Here is a 23,525-nt window from a genome sequence, read left to right as displayed (position 1 = left end):
AAACAGCGTAAGATAATAAAATTAATAATAATATAATATTAAGAACTATGTTATTATGATGCATTATAAAAAAACAATAAATTCAAATTTATTTATACGCTCTATATATATATATATATATATATATATATATATATATATATATATATATATATATATATATATATATATATATATATGTCGTGCATTAAAAAAAATTGCCAAACCAATGATTCAAAACCATTTATGTGGAACTTTCATAATAATATAAAGTCTAATTATTTAGCTAATTATGTAACAGCGTACAAGTATTGTTCTGTTAACTGTGGAAAAAGTGTTGAGACAATTCAGTGTACATTTGTGTTTCTCTAAGTTCTCTTAGCTTGACCAAATGCAACAAAATATAGCATTTTACTTCCATATGAATTTTATTTGTTTGCAAGCCGTTTTATACATTCTGGACATTTCAAGAGTGTCCTTTGACATCAATAACATCAGTTGTCTTGTCTAGTGCTTTGTCTTGAATTTCAGACCAGTTGCATGTCTCATTTCACTCAGCCATTAAAAACAACATTCACAGACGTTTCTGAATGAGTGGCAATCAAACAAAAGTAATCCATTAAAACTACAGACAGAAGTGACACATTTAAATACAAAAAATTGCAGAAACAAACAAGGCAGGCGTCTGCTATTCACAATTGTGGTTTTTAAATGATGAACGAAAACAACCTCCACCCATAAAATACTTCATTAATCTAAATTCCCATTAAGAAAACATTTATAATAAGGCAGTTTTGGGGTACACAGACAAAAAAAAAAAAATTCAATTAATTCCATGCAATCTTTGTCCTCCTCCTCCTTTGAAGTCCATTTTTACTTGTTGAGATATTTGGCCACTGAATGGTAGGCAAGAAGGATCTCTTTGTCTTTGGGGCAGGTGAGGTGGAACACATCCTCCTTGTATGCTTTGTCCAAATACTTTGTGAGGCCTTTTAGCTCTGAAGGGATCTCAAAACCACGGTACTTCTTGCACACCACCTATAAAGTCAACAAAACATTTAAATATATGAGCAAGATGAGGCTTAATGACCATAGAGAAGATTTCACCTCATATCATTCAGCACTACAATATACAGTTTACTGAATTTGCCATCTAAATGAGGAAAAAAGGACCTTGACAATGTTCAGTTTCGGAAGCAGGTTGCAATCAGCAAGAGAGAGTGCATTTCCATCCAGGTAATGTCTTGTGGATTGGGATGAATCTGGATTCTGGTCCAGTTCATGAGGAAGTGGAGTCAACAGATATTGATCCAACTTCATCAAACTCTTTAGAAATTTCTTCTCCAGCACTGAAAGGTACACAATTAACCATACCATTAATGAATTAAGTGTATTATAAACCAATTAGAGCACCATTTTCCCCCAAATGCTTTAGAAGTTACAGCCTCCATACTTTAAACATAAAATGGCTTCAAGCCTTAAAGTGAATTTCTAAGGTTCGCTGCCAAAATAACTAAGGGTGACCCTTACTGTCATTGAGCCCAGGATTAGGATTTTTGATGTATGCTGAGAATTTGTGAAAGATGTCATCTCCTGCCGTGTTAGACTCCTTATAGCGGCAGCATAACTTAGGATACCTGCAATGCAAAAATGGTACAAAAATGTTTACTTGATGATGCTGACATAACTTCTCCATTTCATTACATGTCATAATGAGTTGAATTTATAACATTATGGCATTTGTTACAAACAATAAGATATATATACATTCCAATATATACACATACATATACATATTCATATATATATATATATATATATATATATATATATATATATATATATATATATATATATATATATATATATATATATATATATATATATATATATATATTAGAATTCTTATATTTCAGGAACGCAATACTTGAAATCTTTGGTCTGTTGCTAAATAAATGCATACTCACTGTGGGGGAGCAAGGGTCTCTTCCAGAAACTCTTCGATTTTGTTGGTGTCAGTACGGACCTCTTCGTTATAGATGAGGAAAGGGGGCTGAGAACCTGGAGCCAAGTCCTTCAGAACCTCTGGAGCTCTAGAAATAAAGAAAAATAAATAGTCATGAGTTTAATCATTTTCAGGTATTAGATTAGTGGATGTGCATTAAGAGATGCCTCCTAAAAACTGACCTATATATAATTTTTAGACCTGTATGTAGTTTCTCTCTCTCTCTCTATCTCTCTCTCTCTCTCTCTCTCTCTCTCTTTAAAATACCAGTTTCAACATGAATCTGATGATAGAATGACTTCTAATAAGGACAAATGCTTCTGTCTCTCACACTAACTCCAAACATCTGTTGTGGGAGTATGTATGTTTGTAAGGCTAAAAGGGATACAGCAAAACTACTGGGCACGCGCACATCAATAAACCATAATTTTTCTCACACTGTACATTAATAATTACTATTTTTGCATTATTGTAAGGGGTAGGTTTAGAGTTAGGATAGGTGTAGAAGTTAATTAAACACAATGTAATAGGTATACATTTTAATTTACTGTTAACTTCTGGTTTAACAGCAGCAACAAATTCATTTTACAGCTGTGCAATGTACAGTCATATATTTACGAGAGTGAAATACATTCTCTTAACTGTAGGGGGCTCCAACTTCGCGAGAGGAAAAAAAAAACAAAAAAAAACATGCACCCCTAAAAAAAACCCAGAGGAATTATATCCCTCAGAAGTTATTTCATTGCTCGCAGTTCTAAAGTCAATTTAGCTTGTACTAACTTTTTCTCCGCAGTTCCTTAAGAGAAATGTAAATATAGAATAATAAACAAAGCAATTCCAATAGGGTCCTCACACTGTAGTGCTCGGGCCCGAATGAGACAAATGATCACGCACAGTAAAATTACACAGCCATAAAACATAACAGCTCAGATCATTTGAGTTTAATAAGAAATATTTGAGTTTATACTGAAATCTCTGACTTTTGGGTTTGATACATTGTTTAGATCTTTTCTACAACTCCAGAGGAGAGATTACTTTGGTGTTTTTCTTTTTCCTCCAGAGAAAAATATCTGCTGTAGATCACAATTTGCACTCATTTAATCTTGTTGTCTAGGTGAAACAACGCGATCTAAAGAGATTTCATTGTGATTTTTCTTTCCTAAGGGACACAATCTGAGAAGAACTGTTATCCTGATGGCATCCCTCACCTCTTCATGTCCACTGTGGTGAGGGTGAAGTTGACCCCCTTCAGCCAGAGTATCATGAAGAGCCGCTGACAAAACGGGCAGTTGCCAACACTTTCACCATCATCGCTTGCCTAAAGACAACATTCAGTTAGTAAAAACCTTTAAATGTCCTTAAATGGTAGAAACACAGAACTACTTCCTGAAAAAATATGACGTTGACATCAGCATTAAGATTTTCATGTTTTTGCTACTTAAAGTAATTTCGCTTTTGTTCAGACATTTTACAGATCTTATCATTAGTACCAAATTCAGAGAGACCAGTTCGAGGCTACCAGTGTTGTTTTCAAGGGTTATGTCACAGGAATGATTGGAAGTACAACCATTTTGAGCAAGGGTTAGACTGCAAGAGACAAACTTTTACGTGCTATATCTTTAAGAAATCGAGTTAAGCCTAACAACAACAAATTGACTATTTGATACTATTTGACTGTTTAATCACTGACCTTGACAAATAGTTCAATCTTTGCTGCTTCAGCCATCTCTGGTCCTCCTCTACCCCCTTCTCTTTTTATGGTGTCTCAGTTGCCCAGGATCTCGGTCGGTTTACATCAATTCGTCTCACAGTCTTCTTAGAATCCACTTCACGTGTTCACACTTGGATGTGTTTGTCTCCTGCTTTGACCTCTGAAGTATTAAGTTGTTCTGATGGTACTAAAAGCAGCACCTTTCCTTCTTCTTCTCCCAGCCGCAGTTTCTATCGTTTCCCTTCTAGAACCCAAACTCCCACCACACCCCATCGGTCTCGGGTGTTCGGAATACCAGCCCACTGGCCGAACCGGTCCAACCTGTATCTTCCCTCATTCTCTGTGGCTTTAGTCATAGAAAAAAATTCTCTCCAAAAGTGCTCTGTTCTGTCCTACTCCCATCATCCTCCACTGCTAGTACAGGCACATAGTCTTTTTAGGTTTACCCCAAAACAAAAATTCTGTTATCATTTACACAGCGTCGTGTTGTTTCAAACACATATGATTTTGTTTTTCTTCCATAGATCACAGAAGGAGATGTTTGACCGTATGTTCACGCTGCACTTTTCCATACAATTCAACATTTTGCTAAACTTTGTTTAAAAATAAAGAGTCATTGATAACAGAATTTAATATGGACTATTAGCTTCATGCACACTCTATGCTTTATTCAGTGGATATGGTTATTTGGTTAACATTTTGTGTCAATACTTTTATTCCTGTATTTTTGATCTCTTTTGAAGAACCCTTACCTCCATTGTGTTTGATGGTAAAGAAAGTAGAAAAAAGGGTCGAGAGAGAGTGATTTACTACAGGTATGAGGCGTGACATATAAACTGCCATTTAGCAGTGTATGACAAATCAGTAATTTGAATACTTGTTTTAATTTGTATTATATATTGTAACCACGCCAACATTTTTTTGTTTTCACAGAAGAAACATGGCAACAGTTTCAAAAATGCAAAAATGTTAGACACCCTTTAATCCATTGTCCTTGATTTATGCCAATATGATTTTAATAAATGTACTAAATTTTCTGCACTGATTGGTGAGGAAATCTGTTTGAATTTAAATTTAAATATGGTAACTAGCTAAAAGCTCTGTTCTCTTGTTGTTATCTGAGAGAGGCATCGAAGAAACCAAAATACTCGATTTAAACACCCATTTCAAACACAAGCTACTACATGTTAACACAGAGAATGAATGTACTGAATCACCACACAGCCTTTGTTTAAATTAGTCTGAGTCATTTAACTAATAGTAATTAATTAAAACAACGTCACCTGAACCAGTTTAAATCTGGAAAAATATGATATCAACTCTTGAAAAAATTAACAGAGTAATTATAAATACCAAAACACTAAAATCATATCAATCATAGCAATTATATAAAGATATTTTCACTACACTTCCTTAAAATGTTGTCTAATTAAATTAAAAATATAATTTTTTTGCAGTGAAAAAAAAAAACTAAAATTCTGGAAGTCTAATTCTATTGAATAAGTTTGCACAAGGCTAAAGAAAACTTTAAATTTTTCTTCAAATGCAGTCTAAGCTGATGAGTTTTGAATGTTATATGTTGTATTTGTTCAAGTTAAAAATAAAACGTATTATGAAAAAAAAAAAAATCCATGGTTCATTGTTGGCAAAATGATCATGATAGCCTTTATATTTCACATCTATGTGGTTCAGTCTTGTATATTGATTAGTCCTACTTTGCCATTCTATAAATTTATAGTCTTAATAAGTTGTATTATAATATGCTATAATGTATGAAATATATTTATCCAAATGTATCAATTAGTTTCCACAATATTCACCAGAAGTCATCATTTCAGGGGTAATTTTTCAAACTTTTCTTCCGTGGGGGCATGTCGCCGGAAGAGAATTCATTTTGTAGATGCTCGTTTTGAGCTGTGGTGAACTTGACTTGAGTTCAGACCCTGAGGTATTAAAGTGACAGAAGCTGCTAATAAAGCTGCTGTCGCCATTGGTGTCAATTTTAATCGAAAAACTGAAAGAAAGTACTTTACTGCCCTTGACTGAATCACTTTTGTAAAATAAATAAGAATGAATGTTGAATTTATAGTGAAAACTATGTTTTGTATATTTGTTTACTTTATACAATATCATATTATTCAGTGCTTTAAGTTTTTCAATAAGCCATTTTCTTAATTGGCAACTGTTATTCTGAATGATTCTAGATTATATTTATGTAAAACAACTTTAGCAGTGTTTTAGAAAAATGTGTTTTTTCCTCTCTCTCTATAGTTGGTGACCTAAAGTGTTGGGGGGGGGGCCTGCAGTAACTCATAACCCTGGGGCCCAGTGAGGTCTTAATGCGGCCCTGGTTCTGGGAAACGCTGGCGAACGTAGTTCCAGGCAGCTCTCCTGACCGCATTACACTTCCATATCACTTCACATAGCTAACACTAATAACGGTCACGCAGTTTGCACAAAAAGGTGTTGTCACAGTCAGCGCTGCCCCGGCGATCAGTTATCCTATATAGTGTAACTTTAGCAACTTAAAGGCTACACATGACATTTCTCACTAGCGATGCAATAACAGATGTAAGCGCTGTTTACAGACGCTGCAGCAGATGAGTGTTTAGAGATGTACAGAGGTACGTTAGACTAATTCACACAAGCCCGCTCGCTTTCTCTCTCTCTCTGTGTGTCTCTGTCTCTCTTGCTCTCTTTCTAATAACTTCATTAATAACTGCAGTAGAATGCTATCAACGGTTCAAGCCTCCATTACCAGCTTTAAAACGTTTTGGTAACCTTACTAGCAAAAGAGACGGTGGACGAGATGCGGTAGAAAAAGTCCTAGTCACAATACTGATTTAATTACAAAAACCATACGAATACCTTTAAATGAATCATCGTATCGATGTCTTGAGTTGTGGTAACCATAAGTGGAATAATGGACTCCGGGCAGTTAAATTATTAGAAAAACAATGCACACCCGAGGTGTAACGGCCACTCCGCGAACGGCCCGTCATCAATTATTCCTTACGAATTTTACAGCAGCACTGAGATTTGAACAGTATATCATACCTTAAAAGCATTGTTTTGTGAATGAAAATATTATATTTCATCAGATGATGAGAGTTCAAGAGTCATTTTCGTGAAGAAGAAAAAGAAGAAACACTGCCATCTTGTGTTAAATTTGTGTGAGGTAACTCTGAGGCACGTAACGAATTATTTTTACTTTGTTAAATTACACCACTGCCGGTTTTACGAGTCTGGACAACATGAGGGTGAGTAGCCTAATTAGTGACAGAATTTTTGGGGCGAACTAACCCTTTAACATTTTGAGGTCACCTAACTACAACATGACATTCTTTCTTCTGTTGAGCAAAAATGAAGGAATATTTTAGCCCATGCAAAGTTAAGTGGGGTAATATACAACATATTAATTTCATTTTATGTAGGCCTGCAACAACAAAAAATACATTTTTCTAAATAGTTTTTTCATGTTCTGTGGAAGAAATTAGGTCATACAGATTAATGACTGCATTGGCTGATAGGAATAATGAAAGGATTCCTATCATTTTAAATGATCAAAATGTATCTATGACAAAAGGTTCTAAAAATATGGCTTCTTATAAAAAAGTGTTCCCATGGCTCAGTTTGGCCCAGGTTAGGGGTAAGTTGACCCGAGTCGAGTCAGTGGGTAAGATGCACCATCTGGGTGTAAAATGACCATCTGACCAAATCTGATTCAAACCCATGTGAAATAAATAATAATAATAATAATAAAATCAATAAATTAATTTCATAAATTCCTTTTACACACTCTAAAAATGGCTGGGTTAAAAATAACCCAATTGGCAACCCAGCACTGGGTAAATATTGGACAGAACAAAACCCAGTAAAGTAACTTAAAGTAACCCAGCATGCTGGTTTACACATTTTAACCCAGCATGCTGGGTTATTGAGAAAACCCAAGATAGAGTCATTTTTACCATTTGTGGGTTTGCATTTTTATGATTCTGGGTTATTCTTGCTGGGTTATTCTCATAATTTCACTTTTGCTTAACAAAGCAATCATGGATTAATAAATAATGAAGAATACAGGTTATTTAGACTGTTAAAAAATATTTTTAATGCCATCTGACATTCAAAAATTTTTTACCAATGACAAACAACATGGAATTTTCCCTTTTTTTGTTTCCAGCAAATGCAAAATAAATAAATAAAAATCACAGAAATACAGTTGCAATAAATAAGAAAATTATTTCTGAATGACCTGTGTCTAGCTGTTTAACTATTACATTTTGAGATTTTTAGCTATTTAAATACACAGTGAAATGACATTAACAATTAACATTTTTAAATTTAAATGTAAAATCATTTAAAGATGTCCTTAAATTTATATCAAGTATATAAAGACTCCTACGTAGGTAGATGTGCACTGCTTAGGGTAGTTCAACATATAGTTCACCCAAAAATGAAAATTCTGTCATTTATTACTCAACTTCATGTCGTTACAAACCCGTAAGCCCTTCGTTCATCTTCAGAACACAAGTTAAGATATTTTCGTTGATATTCGAGAGCTTTCAGACCAGGGTGAATAATTAGTGACAATTTTCATTTTTGGGTGAACTATTGTCAAACACTTAAGCTCTGAAGCAAAGATCTACACCTCAGAGCAGTGTACTCCATTATAGAGCCTGTCTATGGAAGGACAATTTTCAAAAGGAATTGCTAATTATATTTTCAATTGCGTTTTCCACATGTGACAAATTGTGACAATCCAAACACAATTGCAAATCTTGAACAAAAACACTGTTTCAAAAACACTGAACAAAAATTACGGTTTCAGTTTAGTGACTGCCAAATTTCAAATGGAAAAACAAAGTCAGTTTGTAGCTGTATTTTCCATGTATTATGAGTAATAAGCCTGTCATATCGATCAAATACTGCATCATAGCAGCTTTACAGTATTGAATAGGAAAATAGTGTGTAATAATGCAAAGGGACAAAAGTAAACACTCAGTTTTCAGTTAAAGTCAATTCGTCATTGATTCAGTGATGTATCGTCCCTCTGTGCAATCAAGTGGATGATATCGCTTGATATTAATTGTCCCCAACTAAAGAAAAACAAGGAACAAAAACTCCATCGTTGACAGAATGGAGAAAAAAACCTTGGGAGAAACCAGGCTCAGTTGGGGGGTCAGTTCTCCTCTGACCAGACGAAACCAGTAGTTCAATTCCAGGCTGCAGCAAAGTCAGATTGTGCAGAAGAATCATCTGTTTCCTGTGGTCTTGTCCTGGTGCTCCTCTGAGACAAGGTCTTTACAGGGGATCTGTATCTGGGCTCTAGTTGTCCTGGTCTCCGCTGTCTTTCAGGGATGTAGAGGTCCTTTCTAGATGATGATCTCCATCTGGTCTGGATACGTACTGGATACGGGTGGCTACGGTGACCTTGGAATAAGAGAGAAACAGACTAATGTTAGCATAGATGCAACATAAGAACAAGTACATGAGGTTTTAAGAATTACCATGTCTGTTTTTTCACTGTGTCGCACATGTTACCTGCCAAAACTCAAATGGAATCTTTAGCATCTGAATTTCCAATGCCTGACATTGAAAACTGTCAATTTTTGTCAGAGGTGGGACCATACTATGGAGAGTGTTTGTATTGGGAGGTGACGTCACTCAAAGACAACTGTGCAAAATTCTTTGAACAATGGAGGTTAAGGCACTACTAAAGGCAGCTGCCACTCCGAGAGATGCGTGTTAAAGAACAGACAGTGCAACCCGGATCTCCCTATATTCTTGGCACCTCACACAATAAATAATTCTGTCATTTTACCCCAAATGCAGCTACTATCCCCTGCTAACAGTTAGATCCACATGGTACTATTGGTCAATATTCATCATTAACCAAATGCTTTTCACCGGAGGCATAAAATATAGGGTAATATGCAACTAGGTAAATAAGAGTAGAACTGCAATGTTGTTTGCTGACGTGCATCAGAGTGCAAACAGTGAGAGATTTGGGGTAAAAACTACAAAATATCTCCCAATACAAACATGCCCCATAGTATAGTCCCACCCTTGACACAAATTGACAGCTTTCTGTGTAAGGCATCTGAAATACAAATGCTTTTCAATTGAGTTTGGACTATTTCACAATGTATATGTCCACATGTGGAAAAATACAATTAAATATACAATTTGCAATTCCTTTTGAAAATAGTTCAGAATATCCTTACCTGTCCATTGATTATGATCAATGCCTGAGAGATCTGCTGGCATTTTTAAATCGCCACGACAACTGGATGGGGTTTTGTGGACTCTGCTCAGTTAAGGAATTTCATGTTTGTTCCAACCTTTAAAATAAAGTTGAAAAAAAAAGAAAAAATACAAATTGTTTTAATAACAGTGATTCAGTTCAATTAACTGTGTGAAGTTAATCATGAAATTGACCCATCATGATTATGAGTTAAATTCACCTATGAGTTGGTCTACAGAAGCAGAATATGATATAGTGATTGGCTGAAAGGTGTGCTTTCAAACTGTCTAATCAATGGGATGTTCCAGTTATTATAAATCACAGTTTTATGTTAATATGCTGGCTATGACTATATCAAACACACACAGTCACTGGCACAGATAAGGGAGATCACACTGCATGCGCGCACACAGACATTTCTATGACAAGTCACGTAGGTAAAACAGTCCATATATAAAAACTTATAGATGTAGCAAAGTGATAAGGACAAGTCAAAAACACGATCTGGAAAATTAATAAATTAGGTACATTCTGGTGCAGCTTTAACTATAGCACGAAATAAAAATATATGTGCGTTTAAGTTACGTGAGGGTTAACGTTAGTTGATTATCACAGACAAACAATTATGTAAAATGTATAATAAACAAGAACTTACCGTTAGACGCCTCAATAAGACTGCACTCGACCAGTTTTTCTCTCACAAATGTATCAATGCGCTTTTCTGACAGGAAAAAAAACACATTTTGAATTATAATTTGTATGTAAAAATACTTTATAAACCACAAAAGCATCAAATCACTTCACTAACGCGTACTTTGAAATGCCCTGAGACGTCGATTCTTTTCCGGGAATCACTTTGTTCGAGAATTACTGAACCGGTTTACTTGAACTGGGTCGTCGGTTCTTTTAGACCTGCGGTCCGACTATTGTACGTAATTTGTATGATTTAAATGTCGATATGGACAACTGCAGGCGTTTTCATTAGAGCAGAAAGTCGTATTCACTTTTTGAACTCATTTGACTCACTTAAATATCAAATTCGCTTTTCAGTGTCAGAAACTACTTTTTCCTCTATTTTCACAGGTATTCGCATATTTCAGCCATCAGTCACTTTCTGAAACCTAATAAAACTTTATTAATCTGTCGTCTCAGATAACGTTACCTTAACACGATTATGCGAGTCGCGTAAGGTAGGTTGGCCGTTTGAGGTAAACTGTTCATCATTTAACGTAAATAATGTTGGCCTGTAGACGTTTAACAGTATTGTTGCTGCAAAAAAAGGTTATAATTCTGCCAATTTAAAATAATTATTATTGAAAACATTAAATAAACTTACCTTAAAACAGTTGAAAGCCGTGGCTTTGCCCCGTTGTTCTTCCAAAGTGACAGTTGGGGAGCGATTTAAACATCTTCAAGGCGCGTTAAATAACCCAGCGCTGGCCTGAAACAACCCAGCGACGCAACCCAGCAGGTTTAACCCAACACCTGGTAAATTGAAACTACCCAAAAGTGTTTAAAAAGAAATTAAATAACCCAACAAAATGACCCAACAGACTCAACCCAGCATTTTGGGTTAAAAAATAACCCAGCCGTTTTTAGAGTGCAAACAGTCATATTTATTTTAATGAAGTTAACTTTAACAACATAAAACCAACCAAATGCAGTTTAAATTTCAATATTTAATTGTTTGCGTTTCTGAAACAATATGGTGAACACCAAAGTTGTAGCTTCCTAAAACCAGACTAAACAGAGTTTGTTGGCTATTAGGTACTACAGGTGGAAAGTTATATCTGATTATAATGCCATGAAAAGCATTTTCTGGTTCTCATCAGAGAAGGAATTGGTGCTTTTGTACACTGTCCCTATCAAATAAAAAACAAATTATATATATATAAAATACACACACACACACACACTTGTCTGGTCAGCTATCCTTGTGGGGACTCTCCATAGGCGTAATGGTTTTTATACTGTACAGACCGTATTTTCTATTGCCCTACACCAACCCTACCCCTAACCCTCACATGAAACTTTCTGCATTTTTAGATTTTCAAGAAACTTCATTCTGTGTAATTTATTAGCTTGTTTACCCGTGGGGACCTCAATTTAGGTCCCCACCATGACACGAGTCCCCATGAGTCTGTGTGTATTCAGGTTTAAGTCCCCACCAGAATAGAAAAACAAGTACACACACACACACACACACACACACACATATAGTAGTATCACATTAAAATACCAGTTTATAATTCAGAGAATTAACTTACAGTGGTCATGATGCTGCTAAAAAGAACATTAGTTTGTGTATTTGGAACAAAATGTGTTTATGAGGTGTAAGGTTTAAAAAAACACATTATTTCCCACATTCTGTACATTATTGTTTCCATGTCGATTTTCACAAGGCTCATCTCTCTGAAAAGCTAGGTGTGCTATTGGTCAGCTACCCAGCATGTTGTGATTGTACCTCAAGCGTATGATGGAAATGTTATGCCTCTTAACATATTGGCCGGAGCGACGAGACATAAACATATATCCCATTATAAACGTGATATATATACTCTTTCTTTGAGTGAACATCTGGGCGGCGTTATGCAAGTTATACTATGGGCAGATTTGCCGTAGACATGTGAGGGCATGTTAGAACGAGCCATTTTAGGTTGGTGTGGACAAGTCCTAACTTTTATAAAGAATATCTCTTTGGATTTGAGACTTTAGTCTTTGCAACTTCACAGATCTTCTTCATGCAACAAGAGCTTGTAACACTCCAAAGAGAAAGGAAAAATTGAAATCGCGTCATATGACCCCTTTAACTACAGTGCCTTTTGATGGGGTAAGTTAAAATGCTGACTTGGTTTACCCCACAACATTTGGCTCACTTTGCCCATAGCTGCCATTCTGGAAAATAATTGCTCTGTTGCTTATCCGTTCAAGCTAATACTTAACTAAATGATTTGTATGCTGTTATATGCTGTTATATATATTTAAACCTGTATAAATTTGCTTTGATGTAACAACCATTACATTTGTTATAGTTTTTAAAGTAAATGGGTCCTCTCCATTCACCCCCATGTGTTTCTCCTTTTCTGGTCTGGAAATTATAGGTGCTTCCAAAATACATGGTCACAAGACAGTAAAAGTGTACAGTTGCCAAGTTGGCTCAACTTACCCCACTCTCCTCTACTTCCATTTAAGATAAGACAGAATCAGGTTCAGAGAGTGAGGGAGAGCCCACTCTTATCAAAACATCGACAATAAAGTCTGAAATTATAAGAGTGTGCCATATTCTGTGTACTATATAACTACATAATTTGTATTAACAAGCACCCACCCGTGCCCCTTTTTTTGGTTTGGGCCACTGCCCCTCAAAATGTCTGTGCACGGCCCTGGTAATAAGGATAATATATATATCAGCTGGTATTTTCAGTAGGTGTGATGCAGTGCTGGTTCTGTTTAAGTCAACAGAATTGAGTCTGTTTTCTTGTCTTTAAGTCACTTTTCACTCTATTTAAATAAAAGCACAGGCTGCATGGGGAGGATGAATTTGTGATCATATGGCAAAGAGATTAGCAAATACTCACTTCCTCCTGTAGTGTTTTAGTGCCCTCAGCACACAGTTCAGAAACCACAATCACACAACAACAGACACTGATACACGCACTGATTTATTCAGAATCAAAAAAGCTCGCTCATTCTGTTCTTTTAGTCACAGTTTGTAATGCTTTAAGGGACATTAAATGTCCTGTAAGGTAGTAAACATCAAGGAGACATTTATTAGAAGGTATGCTACATTGAAAGGCATTACATCAAGTTCTACATTCTCGACCTGTTAATGAGGAAATGTAGCTTTTGTCAAGTCTGATGCTTTAATGATAATGGGGCAATGCAAAATGGGAGGGGAAGATGTGAAAGGGAGGAAGAACATGAAGTTAAAGAGTAAATCTTTCCATCATTAAATGACAGGACATGCCTCCACCTATCCTCCACTTCACTTTTTCTTTCTAGAGGAACTCGACAACTGTGGTCTTCCACACAAGACACGTTTCTCAAAGACACAGGTAAGAATTCTACAATACACCTTGATCTTTTAATGTTCTTCTGTTTATCTTTAGATCTTCAGGGGAATTGAACTGTTGGTGGATTACACGAAAGTAAATGTTTCCATTATCAGTGCTATTTTAGAAATACCATATTTGCAGTTGCAGTCGGTCCTTATTAATTCATCAATGTGTGTCTGATGAAAGGGGAAGATTTATTAGACTTTGAATATCACTGTAGTCCTTATCGCATGTGAATGTAGTTGATTTAAAACATTTTGTAGAAAAAACAAAAAGTCAAAAATGTTGTTATTGTTAACTAAAACCACATATTTGGTAAAAAAAATAAAAATAAATGAAAGCTCCAGAAGTAGATATAAAGCTAAAATAAATTAAATTAAATTAAAACTAAACAGAAATATTAAAAAAACTAAATAAATTAAATTAAAAAACTAAATTAAAAATAAAAATGACAAAAACACAAATTACTGAAAACTGAGTGTTAGAATGAAAGTAATACAATAAAAATAAATGCTATAATAGTGTATAAATAAATCTAAAATAACAGTGATTCAAAAGTACATTTTGTTCAATTTTTGTTTTTGTATAGCAAAAGTTATTCTCTACTTGTGTGTGTGTGTGTTTAGGCGTTAAGTAAAGAAAAAAAGGAGAAAGAAAATGTGCTATTTCCTGAAGAGCTATAGTGTACATTTTGAATTACAATTTCTTGACTGAAAGATATATATAGAAAGCCAGATTCTCCCTCTAATGGTCACTTCACTTGTCATCTACAGGAAAAGAGAAAGTTATAGGCCTTGCATGACCAATAACAAAAATATAACAAAACAACAAATTAACAACCAATTCTGCTACTCCCACAGCATGCATATGGGCTCCAGCTTGAGATGTATTGCAAAGTGAAGAAAAGGCATCTGCAACCCCTAAAGACTCTCTTTGTTTTATTCCTGACCATCAGCATTATCTACAGGTGGTTGCAGGTGGTTGATAAACAACAAAAACATCTCAATGGCAGCAATGCATCACTCCCAAACAATATCACAATCCTGTTGTGGTACTGGCCGTACGGTACCCGGTATAGCCTTGCGGGAGATGTGTGTCTGAGGGACTATGGCATCTCTGGATGTGTGCTAGGGGACAATCGCACTCTCTATAAAAGTGCTGATATAGTGGTTTTTCATCACTTTGAGCTAAAGCTGCATAAACAGCACCTTCCAGTGAATTTCCATCGGTCCGCCGAACAGAGGTGGGTATGGCTTTCTTTAGAAGCTCCACAAAACAACGGCAACTTGTCGCAATACAACACCCTTTTCAACCTCACCATGTCATATCACCCTCAAGCTGACATCACTGTGCCCTATGGAAAGCTGTTACAAAGAAGGAAACCAGACTTAGACATTGTTATACCAAAAAACAAGAGTTTTGAAGCCTGTTGGGTGGTTAGCAACTACCAAAAATGGCACAAAAGGAGTCCAGTGTTCCAAGAGCTAAACCAAAACCTCAATGTGCAACTGTACGGCCTTGCCGCCAGAAAACATCTACCAAAGGAGGCTCTGCTTCCAACGATTTCACGCTGTTATTTCTACCTGGCCTTTGAAAACACACAGTCTCCACACTATATCACTGAGAAGCTCTGGAGAAACGCTTTCCAGGCTGGGACTGTGCCTGTGGTGCTCGGACCACCACGCAGAGACTATGAAGCTGTGGCACCTCCAAATTCCTTCATCCATGTGGATGATTTTAAATCTATAAAAGCCCTGGCTGAGTATTTGAGAGGCCTAACTAAAGATCCAGAAAAGTATAATGCATATTTTACCTGGAGAAAACACTATACAGTTAAATTATATACAGACTGGAGAGAGAGACTGTGCAATATCTGTCCCATCTACGGACAATTTCCAACTCAAAAGGTTTATGAGGATTTGAGAGTGTGGACAAAATGGTAACTTAACAGCCAGCTGACATTTGTACCTAAAACATTGCAAAAGTTAATAATTTCTTACATTTATATAGCGCTTTTCTAGGCACTCAAAGTGCTTTACATTGTGAGAGGGGGATCTCCTCATCCACCGCCAGTGTGCAGCATCCACCTGGATGAGACGCAAGACATATTGATCCAGAACACCCACCAACCACCAGCTTATTGGCCAATCAGAATATGGGAATTGTTAGAAGGCCATGATGATCAGAGGCCAAGGGACAAATTTGGCCAGGACACTGGGGTTTACCCCTACTCTTTTTCGAAGGACATCCTGGGATTTTTAATGACCACAGAGGGTCAGGACCTTGGTCTTATAAGAACGACGATGATGCTTTTTTAACAGTATAGTGTCCCCATCAAAATACTGGGGCACTAGGACCCAAAAAGACCACAGGGTGAGCACCCCCTGCTGGGCTCACTAACACCTCCAGCAGTACCTGGTTTTTCCAGGAGGTTCCCCATACAGGTACTGACCAGGCTCTGCCCTGCTTCGCAAAAGTGGGCAACCAGTCTCGGGACACAGGGTGATATGGCTGGAGATGCATGTTCAAAGTAAAAAAAAAACATCCATGTAGTGCAAGTTTACATGCAATGGTGTAGTGCCCCATTCCTCAAATCTTACCCTGGAGGTCCAATGCACTGCAGTGTTTAGCTCCAACCCTGGTCACCTGTCTGGGATTCTCTAATGATCCCAAAGACATTAACTGGCATTGATTAGTATGCTCATGTGTGTTTGATTAGGGTTAGAGCTAAACTCTGCAGGAAAGTGGATCTCGAGGTCCAGATCTGAGGATCCCTGGTGTAGTGGGATTGAATTTTTTTTGAAAGCTGCATTTTTCAACAGTCTTCTGCAAAGTAAACTGTGTTTTTTTTAAAAGTAATCTCATGCAAACTACAATGCAAATATGGCTATATAGAATGATTAAAATAGTGGAAAAACTGTGGAAAAAGTGCAGCGGAGAGCATAAATGTGAGTCACAAGACATGGACTGCGAAAAAGAAGAACAAAAAAAAAAAAAGTCAAAACAGTGCAGTACAATGCAAAAACATGTTCGACGGGAGAAGCCCCTATAGGGGACCATTCAGTGAATGCATTTTCCGGATTTTAAATTTAAAACCAGGAAAATGCAAGGTCTAAATATATGCTTTTTTTTAAAAGTTAGACTTGTGTTACATTTTGTCATGTGTGAAATCTAGTGCATGTTTCCATGGGAAAGCAATGCAGTGGAATCCAAAAACACGTTCTGTGCGAATAATCCATAATGCAGAATCTATTTGAATTCATATTGACAGCATTAGCAGCACCATGGATGTATAAACACCATTTATGGTGTTCACCTTTGCTGCGAAAAAATAGGTTCTATTGTGATGTACGCCTGATCACAATAGAACCTTGTGGGGCCATGGTGAAACAAATGTTAAACCAGTGAATTTGTAAAATAGATTCTAAAAAAAAAAAAAAAAAAGTGGGTTCTTGAGGGGAGGAAAAAAAAAACTGAATGCAAATAAAACTCAATCCACTTTTCAAACTTTTTCTTTGCAGTGAATAAGTCTAGATTTAATTGATAAAACATGTTCCAAGTTTTAAACCAAGAACATCTGTTGGAAAAAAAAGGGAAGAAACAAGAAGTGACTGTCAATGGAAATGTTTTAATTGCTACCCAATAATGTTGCATGTGTTGAGCAATAAACGTCAATAAATTATCAAATTAGCTTTCATTTATGTTGCATAGGGATGAGCATGCATGATAAACACCAAAAAGATAAGGCACATGACCTCAGAGGATTTCAAACTGGCAGCAAATTTCATCTATCACCCTGATAAAAAGATATTACACCTAGAATCACTTTCAATTAAAGATGGAAGAGTGCAAGCATTTAGAGAAAAAGAACAGTGACTGATGTCCTTTGCAAACCATCTGAAAAAAGGTCTCCTCCAAATTGTAGTAAAAAAAAAAATCCATCTCTTTAAAAATCAAGTAATTAAACTCATGAAGTCTCGAATTTGCTGCCAGTTCACACAGAAAGGTGGAGAAAAACAATGCAGACAAATATGGAAATATACTTTGGGAATCATCAAATATATGTACATTAAAAATTGATACAGGAGCAAAAAGTAATAAAAACCAACTATAAAAATCACATCTGAACCCATGACTTCATGTGCAAACGCATTAGTTCAACAAGGCACCCATTATACAATGATTCACCAGCCTCCTAGTGTGCAATCAGAGCATCCCAAAGAACATATGGAAAGAAGAAGAAAAAAAAAAGCAACGTTTACATAATATGACTGATCTGATCCATAGCTTGGCTTGGAGCATTTCTATAAAGTTTAGCTGGTGAGGTGACCCACCAGTCCAGGGTGCAGAGCATTTTTAAAGACCTCGGGTCGGTGGAGGGATGGCATGTATAGGGCAGGGGCTCCTCCGGGATGGGCTGGTCCAGGATAGCCTTGCCCTGGGTGGGCTGTGCCACCCATGTGGGGTGGAGGTGGTGGACTCTGCTCATAATACTGTGCTTCAGCGCATTCGTCATCAAAGGGCAATGCTAGACGTTTTCCCTTTTGTCTACGGTTGCAGAACCACACACGTACTACCTAAAGAAAAAAAGGATAGAGTTTAGGTCAAATTGGATCTTATGATGGATCCAAAGACTGATGCATGCTTACATCTCTCTCCAGGCCTAGGTCATCAGATATGTGCGTGATCTCCAGAGTGTTGGGTTTGGGGCACTTCATAAAGTACGACTCCAGAGCACAACGGACGGTGCCTTCCAAACTGGTCCTCCGCTTTCTTTTTCTTGTGTCCACGAACACCCGTTCAATTTTGTACATCTGGAACATAAAAGAATAGGCGATGAGACAGACCCAAAAAAAAAAAAAAAACACACCACGTGTTCTACATGTCTGAAATAAGAAATTTAAATATACAATTATGCAAGCATTGCTGGAACATTTTATTCTTCCTAGTCAATCAATCACTGAATTGAATGGTCAAATACGTATTACATAAATGAACAAATTTTGCCGGCCTGAGATTCGAACCCACAACCCTAACCACTAGGCCACGACTCCCCCACACTATGTAGATTACACTGTTAAGTTTTTCAATTGTAGCATTGTTTACTTCACAGCATGTCCAATGAGACAGGTGACTGAGGCAAAATACGATCAAGTTCAACGACATGGGTCGCCTTTTTGAGCGCCCTCTACAGTAAGCTAAGGAAGTGTACTTACATCCTGAGGGTTTTCGGAATTCTCTGCCTCATTCAACCACCTCTGGAGCAGCGGCTTCAGTTTGCACATATTCTTGAAACTGAGTTGGAGAGCCTCGAAGCGGCAGATAGTCGTCTGACTGAACATTTTGCCTAGACAAAGAGATGTTTAAACATTTATCTTAAAACGGTTTCTTCATGCGCAAGTTTATATAACGGTTAGACAGCTCAAACTCACCATATAGGTTTCCCAGCGCGAGCCCCACGTCCGCCTGCGTGAAGCCCAGTGTGATGCGCTTGTGTTTGAGCTCTTTGGCAAACTGCTCCAAGTCCTCTGTAGTCAGATTCTCCTAAAAATGGGAAGTTGTTTAATTATACCAACAAAAGGTAGATCTTAATTAACATTTAGTTTAGGTAAAACCTCACCTCCTCCTCAGAATCACTGCACCCTCCACTGGAGGAGCCACTGCTCCTGGGTGCGCTCTGCGCCTGAACCGAAGGGGTGTTTTGCGCGGAGCCTCCGTTGAAAAACCCCAGGCTTCCGAACCCATTTCCGGGTGGAGATGGAGACAGCGATGGGGATGATGCGGAGGGTGTCGGGGGAGCTTGGGAAATATTAGCGGAAGCTGTAATGTGAGGCAGTCCAGGCCAAAAAGAGGGGTTCCAGGGTGTGTAATAGTTCACGCCGTTGGTCACGGATGATGTCCCGGGTGTGAGATTATATTGTGACGTCGGCTTGTTTTCTTCGTTGGTGTATTCATCAACATCCTTTTCGGTTTTTACCGTTGTAATCTTGATTTGTTCCCTGGTTTCAGCGATAGGCGGGCTGATGTTTGCCGGCTGGGTGGCTGACATCGCTCCCGCGACCTGCCCGGTGAACTCGGGTGCAGCAAACGGGTACCAGTGTTTGGGTTGCGCAAAATCACTACCTTGCAGATCGTTCGTTTTAAAATCGCCTGAAAATGGGAAGAAGGTTTGGTGTGTTGTAGCGCTGATTCCGTTGAAATGGGCTTTGTTAAAAAGCAGGCTTGGATCCTGAAGCATGCCGTGCGCGAACTGCAAAGACGCTCCGCCAAGTCCATCCAGGCCCGGGGCCTGAGGATACATGGCCCTGTTGAACTCGTAGGGTCTGCAGTCCGCTCCTGTCGGGCTCTGTGGTCTCTCCGTCATCTTCTCACAACAAAGTTATGTAGATAAAAATTTTTAAAAAAAAAAACTTCAAGAGAGAAAGCGTTGAGGCTGTTGGTTTGATAGTCAATACACGGCGATCATTATCTCAGTACCAGGATGCTCTTGTAGAAATACCAGTCTTTGTAAACCAAATTTGATTTCGAAGCCTCAAATTGTGCGTCCCAATATCAACCTGTGTGGAAATGTGCGCAGTCCTTGTGTGACGGCCATCAATAAGGCCTTCAGAAAGGCCTAGAAACTCACCGCACCAACTCTTCCCAATCTCAATTCTGATCCTGTCCCACACAGGTTTTGCTAATCAATCGGAGTTGGAGGCTGGGGTCTTGACCATCTCCTCTCCTATTGGTCACCTGAGACAATGAGCCACAGCTGACGGTGAATTTGTGAATGAACTTGGTTTTCTCATTGGGTGAGGAGAACGTGTTTGGGAATGCGAGGTGTATCTGTATATATTTGTATTTTCCAAAAGTACACAAATCATGCATTTAATCTTAAAAAAATAACTTAAGTAAAACTATAGGTAATTCATACAATGAAATGCATAATAGGCTAATCCAGCTTTCTCTTATGCGTGTTGTATATTTACAATGCAAATAGCACTATGTATTCATGTGTGTTTTATATTCATGCCACATTAAGTAAACTTTGTTTCAGTAATATGCACTTAATGAGTTTTCTTGATATTGTAATTCTCGGCAGCCGTGGGAAAATGCATTTTGTTGTGCACGAATTGAACAGACTGTTTCAAGAGGCATTTTATACTACTACTTAAAAACTCAGTTCACCAGATTTCATTAAAAAAAGTATTTTTAACGTAATAAAATGTATACAAAATATTTAATAAAACTGTTTAATCGGTAAAACTGCATTCACGTGTATTTTCGCTTCTCTATTTGGCCAAGAGCGACAAATAAAAGGTGAAATGTTTGTCTGTTGCTGATAAGCAATTGGATTACAAGCGTCACATCTCCCACCTTCACGCTGCTTGTTGAATCACTGATAGGAGCCGTTTATACTTGTAAGAGTATTTTGAAAATAAAGACAACAATAGCTTACTACTATGATGTGGAATGACATTATTTTAGTTCACTTTTAGCATTATGTATTTTTAACGTTTAACAAAAACTACTTTCAACAAAATTGTATTTATAAATTTAACCAAGTCAAATCGCAGCAGACAATTAATTATAATGACATGATAATGTAGGCATATAAACGTTTTCTTGGATTATAGTTTGAAATTCTAAATTAACTTATGTTTTTAGCATTTTTATCAACTTAAGTTTTTAGCATGATATGCTCCCAATCACTTCTTATTTTCATAACCCCCAACCCCACCCACCAAATTAAACATAATCAGTCCTACATTTACTACGCATTTCTCTCTGGTTTTATTAAGCTATAATTATTATTTTTTATTTGTATAAATGTAGGCTATATTGTGAGATAAAAGCTAATCTAAATAGAATTTTTCTGGTTTTATTTATTAGCCTAATTATGAGTATTTTAGGTGCACTGTAAAAATCCATCTAGCCACTTAATATTTTAGAAATGTGGTTGCAGTGTTTTTAAAAAGTATAATCAAATTTGCTGTAGGCGAAATTATAAAATCCAATTATATTTAACAGCCCTGAAAAATGTCGTTGAATCTCGTTTATCCTAATAATTTTTTTTTTTAATTTTGTTAAATTATTTTGCGTCTTAAAATAGCCTAATAGCCTATAAAATAACATAGCTTGGGCTATTTACAAAATATAATGGCTAAGAAGTAGCGTAGCCTTTTTGTTTCATTACACATTGTTTAGAGTTTGGAAGAGCTCTGCAGACTCATCGATACAGCTGTGCACCCCCGACCGAGACGATCGGTGCAGATTGCGGCAGGAAGACGCGCCGCAGGAAAGTGGATGGGGGAGGCATTGTGCCAGAAGAGCCCCGAGGCCCCCCGCCGCTTCCAGATCCAGAGTAGCGATGGCCGGCCATTAGCTGCCTTTCAGCACTGAACAATAAGCCGCAACCCTTTGATTCCGCCCCTACCCCCTACTCTGAAACAAACACGCCACAAAGTTTCACTGAGACTCTATGCCAAAGTCGCTTTACCCCATTAACATTTAGGCCAACACATATCTGTATACTGGAGACATGTTATTATTATTATATACCTTAGTCAGGGTAGCGCCATATTTAATTCGTGACAGCAGCGAAACCGAGACTGAGGGAAACAAATACAGTGCGTTCAGTCTACTACTGTTGTTTAACCATATATTGGTTGTTGACTAAAGGTCTTTCCAAACTCCCAATAAGAGAGAGAAATCCATAAAACACTTTTGAAAGTTCTAACTTGTGAGAATTACGAGATATGGACCTTCTCAGCAAACGGGAACACAGTATATTTTTTAAGTATAAGTTATATAATTAAGGCTAAAACTTACAGTAATGTTTATGGAACCTTCGTTTACCCTTCTTCTAAGAATTTTGAGAGAAACCGTTTTTAAGAACAACATTCTCTGAACGTCCTTAAGATGTAAGCCTATTTGTAGCCTACTTGTTGAACGTTTTAAGAAATGTTTTTGAAAACTTTAAATAGTAATGTTATAATCGTGACAAGAAAACTGGACACAATATTTTAGCAAAGCAATATTCTCCAAATGTTTTTATAGCCTAACCTACATTTTTTTTTACCCGTGCGTATACAGTGTGTGTCATCGTAAGGACTACATCTATGGCTTAAAATGATCAAAATATCTGCTACGCACATATATACCTCTCCAGTCTGCTTTGATTCCCATTCTAATCTCCCTGATGCTTCGCCACCCACCCAGAGCATCACACACCATCAGTACAAGCACAGCCAACTCAAATCTAGAACAATCAACCCCCTGCCACCAAACACACTCTCTCAGACCAGGAGCTATAGGTCACAACTGAGCTGTCCATCTCTCCTGGTCACAAAGCCTAGGAAAGGACACACAGGAGGCCTCCGGGGCCAGTCAAAGCTTTTAAAAGACATCAAACCACTGCTGCAGGCATTGTGCTGGCCCATGGACTTGGGTGGGGATTGTTATGTAAAGTGCCGACAGAGGAGGAGAAAGTGGAGAGAGATGACACAGGCCCAGTGAGGGACGGCAGAACCAGGATTAGCCCGCAAA

The 23,525-nt window shown here is 37.3% G+C and overlaps 3 protein-coding genes and 1 long non-coding RNA gene across 4 annotated transcripts; 1 reads left to right on the top strand and 3 right to left on the bottom strand.

The window, feature by feature from the left end:
* Positions 1-388: 388 nt before the first annotated feature.
* On the bottom strand, positions 389-4,111 carry LOC127986138 (chloride intracellular channel protein 4-like). The gene is made up of 6 exons (XM_052588368.1): positions 3,675-4,111; positions 3,193-3,302; positions 1,947-2,072; positions 1,510-1,616; positions 1,153-1,328; positions 389-1,017 (listed from the first exon to the last, which is right to left on the bottom strand). Exons 1-6 carry the CDS (start codon positions 3,708-3,710, stop codon positions 853-855), a joined length of 720 nt encoding a protein of 239 aa, XP_052444328.1. The 5' UTR covers positions 3,711-4,111; the 3' UTR covers positions 389-852.
* A 3,480-nt stretch (positions 4,112-7,591) lies between these two features.
* Positions 7,592-10,719, bottom strand: LOC127985506 (uncharacterized). Its single transcript, XR_008160671.1, has 3 exons — positions 10,595-10,719; positions 9,920-10,036; positions 7,592-9,125 (listed from the first exon to the last, which is right to left on the bottom strand). It is a non-coding gene; the product is annotated as an uncharacterized LOC127985506 (long non-coding RNA).
* A 2,648-nt stretch (positions 10,720-13,367) lies between these two features.
* Positions 13,368-17,592, top strand: LOC127986538 (alpha-(1,3)-fucosyltransferase 7-like). The gene is made up of 2 exons (XM_052588814.1): positions 13,368-13,994; positions 14,855-17,592. Exons 1-2 carry the CDS (start codon positions 13,893-13,895, stop codon positions 15,935-15,937), a joined length of 1,185 nt encoding a protein of 394 aa, XP_052444774.1. The 5' UTR covers positions 13,368-13,892; the 3' UTR covers positions 15,938-17,592.
* A 10-nt stretch (positions 17,593-17,602) lies between these two features.
* LOC127986537 (POU domain, class 5, transcription factor 1) lies at positions 17,603-20,690 on the bottom strand. Its single transcript, XM_052588813.1, has 5 exons — positions 19,615-20,690; positions 19,427-19,538; positions 19,211-19,341; positions 18,644-18,808; positions 17,603-18,571 (listed from the first exon to the last, which is right to left on the bottom strand). The coding sequence occupies exons 1-5, from the start codon at positions 20,356-20,358 to the stop codon at positions 18,308-18,310; spliced, it is 1,416 nt and encodes a 471-aa protein (XP_052444773.1). The 5' UTR covers positions 20,359-20,690; the 3' UTR covers positions 17,603-18,307.
* Between the last annotated feature and the right edge of the window lie 2,835 nt (positions 20,691-23,525).

The sequence above is a fragment of the Carassius gibelio genome, chromosome B21 (genome assembly GCF_023724105.1).
Source record: "Carassius gibelio isolate Cgi1373 ecotype wild population from Czech Republic chromosome B21, carGib1.2-hapl.c, whole genome shotgun sequence".
Classification (NCBI taxonomy): domain Eukaryota; kingdom Metazoa; phylum Chordata; class Actinopteri; order Cypriniformes; family Cyprinidae; genus Carassius; species Carassius gibelio.
This window is presented reverse-complemented; position numbering and strand designations above follow the sequence as displayed.